Source organism: Nilaparvata lugens, chromosome 2, assembly GCF_014356525.2.
Source record: "Nilaparvata lugens isolate BPH chromosome 2, ASM1435652v1, whole genome shotgun sequence".
Classification (NCBI taxonomy): Eukaryota; Metazoa; Arthropoda; class Insecta; order Hemiptera; family Delphacidae; genus Nilaparvata; species Nilaparvata lugens.
In genome coordinates this window covers 40,082,538-40,094,867 of record NC_052505.1, presented here as the reverse complement: position 1 = coordinate 40,094,867, position 12,330 = coordinate 40,082,538, and the positions used below count along the sequence as shown (strand labels likewise).

General features: G+C 36.1%; 1 protein-coding gene across 5 annotated transcripts in view; it reads left to right on the top strand.

The window, feature by feature from the left end:
* The window catches only part of LOC111046291 (paired box protein Pax-5), a 160,126-nt gene that overhangs the window by 116,938 nt on the left and 30,858 nt on the right, over positions 1–12,330 (top strand). For all 5 annotated transcript variants that reach the window (XM_022331805.2, XM_039421213.1, XM_039421216.1 and 2 more), the window contains one exon: positions 10,085–10,282. In XM_022331805.2, coding sequence (XP_022187497.1) covers positions 10,085–10,282 — 198 coding nt within the window. The remainder of the gene's footprint in view (positions 1–10,084; positions 10,283–12,330) is intronic.

Genomic DNA, 12,330 nt, shown 5'->3' with positions numbered 1-12,330 from the left:
TCAAAACGTATTGAAGTGTCGAAAGTGTGTTCAATGTTCTACTTTAATTCAAATGTTTTATATTATTTTCATAACCTGACTTTCCTCTCATATTCGAAAATATTCATATCAGGGTTCACTCTTCAGTACCTTGGATAGAAACTGATGTAAGTTAGTTCATTGTTGATGGATAAAAGTAATGTAGGATTAATGTTTCGAGCAACAGATTGGATCTTTTCAATACTTATCTCCAAGAACTTATTCATGATATTTCTACGGTTGCTACAGTATTCAAATGCCTATCGGCTCATTCATTGAGACGTTCATTCATTCTTGTTAAATTCACAAAACTGAAATTATAAAAAGGGTCATAGTACTTAAGAGTCACTTGAACCTTTATTCATATTATAATATTCGCTAAATTCTTCATATTATTTCAATTATTCAATTCTTCATAGTTAATATAGTAGAAAAGTGATCAACACGCTCTTATCCACTCTAAATGATGGAATACTAACTTAATATATTGGAACATATTGATAATATGTTTTCTCCATATATATCGTCCTTATTAGTTGTTCAGTGAGCTGTGTTTTCTCAGGTTGACGCTGAAGCTGGGTAAATATTTTACTTAATTGTGAGTTGTGGGCTGGAATTATGTCATTAAAATGTACACAACCCGTAGAGATGAGGCTAGACATCAAGAAATATAGTACTGTCTTCCCATTTACGACATGAGTATTAGAAGGTGAATGGAGAATGTGAAAGGACGTAAAAGTAGCGATAGGTAATGTAATAATGACTTATTTCTACTTTATTCCTTATCAAGTCACAAAAAGTACCCCGTATGTTTTTTAATATTATAACTTAATTCATTGGAATTTGATTGTAGATTTATTATTATTGTATGTTATATAACTATACAAATAAATATTATACATATTTGCGTACTCAGAAAGATCAAAGCAAAAGCTCACTCAAAGCAATATTTTTCTTGAAAATCGATCAATCCCGATATGACCTGATAAGTGGTCACAAATCAACAAGCTGAGTTTATGAATTGAAGAAGGTGACAAGTGCAGGCCCAATTTCGTCGATTGCTTAGCATTTTTGTTTTTCCGCTCCGACAGGTTTTCAATTATTACAATTGTGGAGTAGTTTTCAAACCACTGAGGAATATGAAATATTAGCAGCGACGGCGTTGTCATTATCGCAGGCAACGAGCCGTCACTGAGTCCTGCCGTCGGTCGGTGTTTGCGTATAAATCACGTGATTACATTAGATCGTCGAAATATTATTTTTTCATTCTTATGAAATATTATCGATTGGCCGGCAAAATATTGTCAAATCGACTGGCTGCCATGTCATTTGCAAAGTGAAACAAGAACAAACGTCAGTAATAGAGAGATAACAGTGTTTATCCAATACTTACTAATATCTTCTATATTATGTTGATATTAGTAGTTATTGGTTCATATTATTTAATCCATTATCTTCTTATCAGATTTGATAAGCAAGAGCTTGATCTCAAAATGTCGTACAAGAACAAGAGGTGATTTGGTCCCAAAAACGGTGATTTCTGATTGAATATGGTCATTGATAGCTTCAGATATTCAGAAATTCATAATTCAAATCAGTTACATGCTCTTGTTCATCATCTTTATATAACAGCGAAATTCTAATGTTTCAAAAGGCACTGTTTGATCAAGACCAATGGAATAGAAAATTCCTTCCTACAGATTGGAATGTTCTCCTTTCAAATCCAAATATAGTTTATTTGAAAAACAAGACTGTCAGACCAAAAGTAAAAACAATTATTCTTTAATTGTTTGTGTTCTATTTTCACAAAAATGTGCTCCAGCATGATGAAAGATTGTTACTTTGAATGTAGCATTTACACATTGTACATAATTAAAAATAAGTTACATTCATTATGTTAATGGTTTGCGCATTGGTTCGTGTATTGGGCAAATACCCTTAGTTGAACTGTTCATAATTAATTTTGTTATTATTATTTTTATTCTATTTATTATTATTGTACTCTCCTGACAAATGATAAATTTTTAGAATGTCTAGCGGCGAGTTTAAAGGATGTCGAATCGTTTATTGCGATATCAAATGTGCAAGAGCATCGACCATCGATCATTGATGCTAATTGAAAATAATTCAGAGAAAGACTTGATGAACTTTGACCTGGGGGTCGCTGAGTTTGATCACGCCTTCTTATCGAAGAGAACGCCAACCAGGGAAAGTTATGAACATAACTTTTTAGTTGTCTGTAAACAAAATACATCAATACTGAGCCACAGGGCACAATACTATACAACTACACCTCTAGAGTGTCAAGATGTCCATAAGATCATGGGTGATGTGTTGCTTAAGTATCTGGAACGATTAGATGGAATTTGATCTAGAGGAGTTTTGTGAATATAAATTCTTTAGTCATGCATTTACCAATGTTGAGTATGTATTGCATCATGAAAATACTGCATAATATGTATCATCATGCATTTAACATCTCTAGTGGAGTTACAATACTATTCTTAGTTTATCTCAAGAGTACAGCCATCAATGCTTCTACTCTACAATCTTTGTATTAATTATTAATTTCCATGCCTGAGTAGAATTTCATAAAGCCTGCCTTATAGACTGATTCCGTTCTAGCAATGTGAAGTTAATATAAGGGAACAATACTAGTATTGCTTCCGTGGGCTACCTCCAAATTGTTATATCTGCTATAAAAAACTAGTGCTACTTCAGCGAAGCGATCTCACTCGAGTTTATTCTGTTTCCGATTTACAATAATGATAATAATCAAGAAGCCGAATTCAGAGCTTTTCTACCATAAATTGCCAACAAATCTGCATTATATAAGGCGCTAATTAGTACAGCTCAACAACATTAGAAACCGATGATTGAAAATCTTTTCCGGCCTGATAGATTTACCGCACTTATAATAGTCGGCAATAATTCTGAGTTCTGTTGCTAATTAGCCGTTGATTCGCGAACGTAACTTCGCTTGCAAACTGCGAATAGAACACCGTCTAATCATGGCGCAACTCACTGAATAAATTTTATGCCATCTACAACTGATGAAGTGTTTTCGGTTCCGTATTGTACTGGAATGGCATGAACAGGTCTTTTGAAGAAATGTTTTATTATTAGAAATACTATCAATCATTATTATGGCTAAAATAGAAGTGGAATGATCAAACTCTTGAACATATTTCATTATTATTCTCATATTAGCATGATTATACTGTATTATATTGTATAACCTACCATTATTCAAATTCAAATTTCAATTTTCATGAAGCTCTTCAATCTCATGCAGGCTTCAACTGAAATAGCCTATATTCTAGAGTGTATTATCTGTAATCAATGCCGAATCGTATCTGAAAATTTAGGGATTCTAAACGAATGGATACTGTTATATCGATTCTTTCTTCTTCAGCCATTTTTTTGGAAATGAATCACAAATTCCTTCGTCTCCTGCTTTTATATAAATTGTTATAAAATGAGGGCAAGTCAAAAACATCAATTTGAGCAAGGAAGCATTGTAATAAAATCGGTTGAGAGCCGCATGAGGAAATTCGCAGTTGAATATCCATTATGCGATATCAATTGGGGCTACAGATTATTAATGCGATTATTGTTTATGGGCCGGGCCCACAAGAGGATGCCGTAAGAGTTTGTGGTCGGCACGATGTTTTAATGGACTGGTCCTCCCCTCTTCCCCACCCTGCTTAGCTCCATTGTCGACACTTTTGATGGACGGTGGTGGATGGAGGGAGGGAAAGATTCAGCTTCCGAGATAACAGAGATTAGGGCGAAAGAGGAGCAGAGAGAGAGAGAGAGGAAGTGAGAAAAAGTAAGAGAGTTTAACAGAGAGAGATAAAGAGTGAGAGAAAGAGAGTGCGAGAAGCACTAGTCGGCTGTTACTGTGCCCAATTGCGCTACTCACCCTCTATCGTACTTGGTCTATATCAAAATGATGTCATATTTTTATTGAGGGTAGAAAGTTCAGTGCGCGCCAAGGGGATGTTAACTCAATTTTGCACTTAACTGGCTGCTGGCTGCTGGCTGCTGGCTGCTGCTTCTGTTGACAGATTATGGAAGACAGACGCAAAAAGCGCACCGACGACTCAGCCAATATAATAGATTACTACTTACTGGCGTATTAGTCGTGTACGATTGCGCTAATGCGTCTTCCAACCTCCCTTCCGCTCCACCACCCATTACTCCCCCATGCAATCGTCGTGTGCTGGTGGGTGACGATATTGGCTTCTAGTTTTATTTGCATTTTTTATAATACACGACTTGGCATTTCAACAGCCTTTATTTATTCGAGAATCTAAATTCAATTGAAATGAGAAATGGATCCACGATTTATAAGAAATAGGGAATAGGCTATTTGAATCTTTGTACCAGACAAATCTAATAATTATAATCCACATTTTCACTTTATCAGGAATTAATTTGTATGCATCTCCCCAGTTCAATAACTATCCAACGATCCTATAGAATAATTGACGGAGGCACAACTGAGTTCTCAAGAGAATAGCTCATAATAATAATTATACTTTTTAGCATTGTGGTGAACTCTCGTATGCTCGCACCTCGATAAAATAAGATATTCATAATAAAAACCAATTTTGATCCAATTGATGCCTCAGAACCCTGAAACTATATCAAGGTCAAGATTAACAATAAGCTGATTAATCAGTAAATATCACTCATGAACAAAGAAAGTGAAGCCTGACATTATTGAGCGACCTGAAAACTGTGAATGGATCACAGTCAGTTTGTATGCATTCTGTTAATCAATTCAGTCACATGTGATTTCCAGTACTGGAGAATTAGTAGCTACTCAGTCAGTTGCATTTCAACCTCTTTTCTCCAATTAAAGCATTGGAAAGAGATTTTGCTGTATTTATCGAAGAAAATTGGATTCAACTCACTCATAGCAAACTGTTTACGAAAGCAAAATCAGACATGGAATTGATATGGTTAATGCAAGTGCATATACAGTGTTGGTGGAAATTATGAAAACAGTTTAATATTTCTTTTACGAATAAATAAACTAATTTTCTGTCGCTTCAAGATTTTGGTCCACCATTTTGAACTTCTTATTTTCAAAGGGAAGGTGGTATATATATGATTTCGATACAGAATTTCTAGAGAAAACAAATTAATAGCGAAAACCACACATCGATTTCTCAAACAGTTTCAAAGTTATTCACATTCAAAGATACTAATAAATCATACAACAATTTACATAAACATTCATTTTCTATTAAAAATTTTTCTCTTGAATAATGAAGTTGTATTCAAAATGGCTGATCCATGATGATGTAATAATTTTGAAGCGACAGAGAAAAATTTTTTTTATTCGAATAGGATCCTTAATGGGACCTATGGTCAAAATATCCTTGTAAAAGAAATGTTTCCATAATTTCTACCAACTCTGTATATTTGAAGTGCAAAGTCAATTTTAAGTGGTCCTTCGCATTTAAAAAACACAGACAATTGAATTAGGTAATACATTTTTACACTTTTCAGACAACCAACAATCCAGCTAAACTCAATTTTGTTGTGATTTATAATACTGTATATTGTTTCGAATCGGCCTCGATCATTCCCTAGCGACAAACCCATCGATTTCGTGGACATGTTGTCGGTGCTTTATATACGCGCACTGGTATCGTGACAAAAGGGTTTGATTCATTGGAAAAATTTCCATGAGAAAGACAGCTTGAAAATGTAGGAGAGTTTTTTCCTATTATTTTTTGCTTTTTGAGCGAGGACTCTGCTTTTTTGATATCGGCTACAGCGTTGAGGCGGCAGCGGTTGTTGTTCGTAAATAGAGTCGATTAAGGGGCAGTCATATGGCACGTCCCGTCAAGGAGAACAAAGGCGCTTGGCTAATGGTTAGAAGAGATTAATGCAGCAGCAAAGGGTGGACTCGACGACTACGAATAAATGTAAAAAATCGCCAACGCCAGCCCGGCTTGTGGTCATTGTACGGCCGGAAAAACATTACCGGTACACAAAAATGGAGGGTGAATTTCAAAAAGATTTTTATTGGATTTTTCGCGAGTAGAGCTCGGCTGACATTTCCACAAAGACGGTTGCGATGAAAAGCGTAGGGTCTGTAGGTTTGTAGCCGGGTGATAGTCGCCTAAAAGACTACATTTCCGCCGAGAGCCAGGGCAGGATGTGTTCATGTTCACTTGCCTTCCAACATCAAATCATTGCGCATGAAATTTCATTTTCTACATAGATATTCTACATTGGAGTATTTAAGAACTCCATTTACAGTGATGCTTTTTCTCAGCTATTACTGTAAAGTTGGAAGTATTTTGAGGCTAAATTCACACTCAATAATTTGCTTATAATATCCTATTGAATGTCTTGATTAATTAGAAGTCGATATTTTTCATCAACACACTAGAATTCATTTATTTATTTCATTTTATTTTCACAAAAAGAATATCAGAGAAACAACCTAATGATTCCCTACACTATTTCGCTCCAAAACTCTCATTATAACTATGAACTACAAAATTATAATAAAATGATACTACGAGACTTTAAACGGTTACAAACAGAGAAAAAAATCACAGTAGAAAGTTATCGAAAACCCTACTCAATGATTCATCACTTTTCATTCACAAGCTTCTTGTTGAGAGTACAGTACTCCAAGATGAAAGATTCCCATGTAAATTCTTCAAATAGAAGACAATTTTTGTAGAAAATTATGCATGCTTTCACAACAATGATTAATCGGAGAGAGGGAGTAGTTTTTGACTGGCAATCGATTCTTCAATCAATTATCTTTTGAACGAATAACAGATCTAACAATAATTTCCAGATATTTACAACAATTGGCTTGTTATCACGTTAGCGATTAGTTGAAACACTTGGGAAACCAGAAAACCAGCATACAGTAATTCACATGTAGCCTATTGTATCTGGAGGCAGAAAAGTGAGTGCACACATTAATTCGAGGTGGCCGCGATCTGTAGAGTCGCATCCTGGGAAAGGCTGTTTGGGATGCAGCTAACGATGGCATAAATTCATAATTTTTGTCCCAAGACCGTTGTTGCACCAATGTCAACATGACAAAGGTTTGCAGTACACACATGCAAATGCGTCTAGGACGCAGGAGAGGTTTTTCCAACAACAAAAGATTCGAAAAGGACAAGCCTTCCTTCCGGAGTGACCAGACCAGCAGCAGTCCTCAGGATGCGAAAGAATATTAATTTATGGCTTCGTAAGTGCAGAGCACTGGTTTCGTGGGCTTGAGTTATGCGGCCGGCGACTCATGCATATTCAGCTTAAGTTAACCCATTCCACTGAACCTTCCACCCTAAGCTCATCTCCAACGCCGCAAACTTGCCGTCTCTAATGGCAAACGAAGTTTGGGGTGATGCATGCATATTGGGCGGTGGAAACTCTTCGCCTGCCATAAATAATGTGCTTCAGTTTCAACCAAATTGCTTTCGCTAACCACACACGACCACAGGAGGCTGCTACAGCACAGCAGCCACCCTCTGCCATTCAAATCAGTACTCAGCTCCAGATTGAGTAGACCAGAATACTTATCACCGTATCTTATATTAATTTAAGCTATATAATCAGGAGTTCTAAAACAAACGTTGAGGATATCTGCTGTATTGGTTTCTCTAGTCGATTCATCTGAGAATACTAATAGAACTTAGAATACTAATAGACTCATCAGTCTCATTTCAGGATTTTTTTAAACGACTGATGTTCAAGAAATTATACTTTGCAGGATTTGAACATGAGTTACCTAAAGTAAGCTGTAATAATTAGTAGCTCCCATAAGCTCCTACTATAAAGGGGAATTGGAAATGTCCGGAACTCAAATGTACAAGGCATTGCCAATCCCTCTTTCCCTTAGTAGTAAGTGGACGGTGCTAATGTCCCTGTGTGCAGCATTCTTGAGAATTTCAACGTTGAAAAAATCACAATTATCATCAAACTATTTCTAGTTTTTTATTTTTTCTTAGATATCCCAATAGGTAATACACTTGATCTAGGTAGAAAATTCCTCGATTATATAAAAAACCGAAGATCTATTTCAAAGGCAATCAGCTGCTCCTCAGGAACTTTACTTTTTGTTTTATATGACAGGAAAAGCATCTCTTGAATAAAAACGGAGTTGTTTTTTTAAAACTATAAAAACATCAAAGTAGATACCAAAAATACAATACACTTCGACAATAATAATGGATAGGTCTTTGATAAGGGCATAAAAAGTGAAAATATGAATGTTAGTCATATAACTTATTTTTCATATTATAATGAATAGAAAATTTAAAAGCGTGAATTTTATGAAGTAACAGGAAATTCTATCGAATGTAGGAGCTAGATAATCCATACATGAATGGTACTGGTTTAGTAAAACACTGTAATAAGTTTTTTGGACGATGAAAACAAATTCATGGCATAAGGCTAGTAGAAAAAAAATTCACATGAAGACTAGAAATTTAATCGTCATAGTATATTGCCATTAGCAACAAAGTGAAGTGTCTACCTCTCTTCTATCTTCAAAGATAGAACACATATTAGATGTCAAAGTTCAAGCTCAACTATTTAAATAATGAAGGGACTGTTGGAAAAATACAATCGCCTCTATCTCTTCTCTCTCAACAGAAATAGGCTCGATCACAACATCGCTGTGAAACTTCTAACACTAGCATCACTACTATAGAAACCCCTCGTACAAAATATTTCAATGTCTGTGTTCTTCCTGAATCATGATTCTTGAATATTAAATTTAAAATAGATACAACTAGTCAATAAAAATAGTGTCTCAAGAGCAATTTATTAATCTTCTCTTAAACGTTGAATCAATCAAGAATTTTCCAAATAAATGAAGAAAATCACTTGATGTTTATCATGTTCCTGGGATTGATAGAAGCTCTCGTTGCTTTCAACAGCATGATAACTAATTATGCTGTTAATAATTATTGAACAAGATCCTGTAAAGTTCTTACATAAACTAGCTTCGAAAGAAAATCAGGTTTTGAGTAGCTCCAATTATTTTATTATTGTAAACACTCGTATAGCATCGATTAATTATAGATCATAGATTCCACTTGAATTTTCGAAAATAGGCATCATTACAACCTGAATATACAGCTTGTTGGAACTTTTTACATTGATATCCAATGCAAATCATCCATTATTAAACCACTACAATGAATACATTTTCTACATTGCTGGTTAATTCCGAATAGCTGAAACTCAATTATTTCAAGCATCAATATTCAAAGAGTCAGCCTCCCATTGAGATGTTCAGCAAATGTTTATAACCGTGGGGGAGGATTTTAGCAGGGTGCGGTGGCGCTGCTCTGCCCCATGTATTTGTGGCTGGCACCGAAAGGGATGCATATCATTCCTGGTGCTACCACGTAAAGCCTATACCACTTAACAGGAATTTGTTGCAATGGACCATTCCGCTTGCAATTAAGCTTAATGGCTCGTGTTTCGAGGCTGTGGCGAGGTTGGCAAGGGGAAGGGTGCAAGCTCCGTGCTCCGTGCTACAGCTACTCACTTCTGTTCGGGTTTTACTTTACAACAAAATATACACCGACACACCAACACACGCTGGCGAAATTGTTGGATTGCAGGCTCACTCACACACGCACACACACAAACTGGGAGAACAAACTACATCTGTTGAATTGTAAACTTCAGATGGTCCGCAGACAATTTGTAAGTTGTGGTCTCGTAAACTGAAGCCAGACTGCTACAAGTGTCAGAGGAACTGCCATTGTTGGCTGCAAAAATAATGTATTCTCATATGAAAGTTGTAACACATGTGTAAACTCTAAACATAGGGTATCCTCACAAAAATATATCTATCAATTTCCTGCTGCGTTGAAATATGTTATTTTCAATAAGGTCCTCAAGTTGTGGTGTTCTCCAACCAGAGCAGTAATAGAATTGGAAGTAATAGAAGGAGTCTTTACATTTTAAAACTCTTGAACAGATAAATACGATTCCTGCACTATTGTATTCCTTGCCATAATTGTATAATCCTAATTAAATAATTTCTCTGCTTCAATTACAGGTATTATGAGACAGGGAGCTTCAAAGCCGGAGTGATAGGTGGAAGTAAACCGAAAGTAGCGACTGCTCCTGTAGTGGAAGCGATAGCCAACTACAAACGAGAGAACCCCACCATGTTCGCCTGGGAAATCAGAGACAGGCTACTTGCCGAAGGCATCTGCTCGCAAGACAACGTACCTTCTGTTTCGTCCATCAATAGGTGAGTGAATGTTTCATATATCTATTTTTACTTATGCTCCTCGAGGGAATTGAAAAATATTGAACCATTTACAACTTAATCAAATTATATTTTTATCTCTCTACACAATCAATTGTAGACCTTCATTTCTATTCAGGTCAAGCAAGAGTTCAGAATAAGTTGGTTTGAAAGATGGTTTATTTATTTATCTACTCACTATAACGGAAACAACAGGTAATAACTCATATATGCTTCCTTGAAATAACAATAAGTCTTTTATAAAATTGATTGAAGAAAAAAGAAAAATACTAAAACTAATGCCAGAAAAGAAAAATAGTTGTCACTATTACATTTTAATGATAATATTAAGCAGTTAATTTGAAAACCTATCAAAATCGAGTCCTTGGATAAATAAGTTTATTACGTGATTCATTGATTTCCAAAAATTCAGAGAGCTAATAAAAAGGCTCATCGATTATGTAAGAATTATTATTTATTGCTAGCTGCATGATGTTGTAATGTTGAACAAGAGTACAATGGTATCTTTCTCCCCTTCGGACAATATAAAGGAAATGTCTCATGGACTGGGGAGCTCTGTCGCTATATTTATTGGTGGCAGGGCACACAAAGTGTTGGCTGGAGTGGAGAGGGTCCACGAGTCGTTTTCCTCAGATGGAAAAGGGGTTCCGGGCGAAGAGGTCAAAGCCAGTTGTGGTATTTTATTTCGGATGAAAATGCGTTTTCAAAGTGCCTACTTTCGAAGGGAGAATTTCCAACTTCCTTACGCTTGGCGGGAAACTTCTAACAATGGCGAGCCGAGTTTTTGTGTCTGGTGGTCGAGAAGGGAAAAATCAAAGCGCATAAAATATGCCGTAAGTTGTAAGCCGCCCTTTTACGCCCTTACCCTTGAACATTGATTCTCGAACAAGAGCGTGACCGAACACAGCCAAAAACACAAACATCCACACTCACACTTGTGCAAGTGAAGTGGACACTGTACAGCGCAAAACCCGGATTTCATGCTTCTGCCGCGCCAAAGCACAAAATGGCGGCTCCCACCCGTGACACACGCACGCACGCGCACTGCTGTCCATTCAATTCCCCACTGACCTCAGTGCTCCCCAATCCAGAGAGGAAACATTCACTTATTTGTACACATCAGTGTACATCTATCTAAGGAAAAGCCAAGTGAAAACTCTCGTTCATTGAATTCAGTCCCTCTCTGAACATCTGAGATCAACCTTAGGATTTGGTGTAGTCAGTGATTATGTGAATCGAGAGAGATTATTCAATAATTCATTCCAACCTTTTTTGAACGTCCGACATCAATCCAGATGAACACTAGAAGAAATAATACTCAACAATATGTGTGTTGCTTGGTTGGAAGTCTGAGATTTAAACCTTTCCACAACTTATCGAAGAACCGTAAAGGTTCCATGCTGAGAGAGATATAATTCAAATCTCCAACATAAAGCCATATCATAATTACATCATGATTGTAGATTGTAACATGCCCATCAATGTTGAACAATTGAGATGAGTTGAACTTGATGGACTTGTTGGTGTATTTATTAAATTCATGATAGTCTACACCCTCAGATAGTCTATTAGACATGATAGTCTATTGTAACATATTTGTAGAACATGGTTAGTTACAAATAAGTAGAATAGATGAATTATGCTAATTGATTTTGAGATGAAATGTTTAAAATATGATCAAAACAAGAAGATTGAAAAATTGAAATTCAAGGATTCATTCTTCTGATATTACGATTCCCTTCCACGAAAGGAGAAAATTCTTCTAGTTCTAATCCTTTGGTAAAATTAATGTAGTTCCATAACAATACATGGAGAATCTGTTTGATGAAACGCATCATTATGGATTGAATCGCGATTTCTAGCCTCAGAAAGTTTACAGATAGCAAAGCTATTGTACTTGGACCTAGAAACAAGAGAAACAGTGTGAATGTAACGTAAAGGGAAGGAACCACATGAAAGTGACACTTCCATTTAGCTTCAATTAATTTGGTGCATCGCAGAGGCACTGCTTGATTGATCGGTGGTTGTCT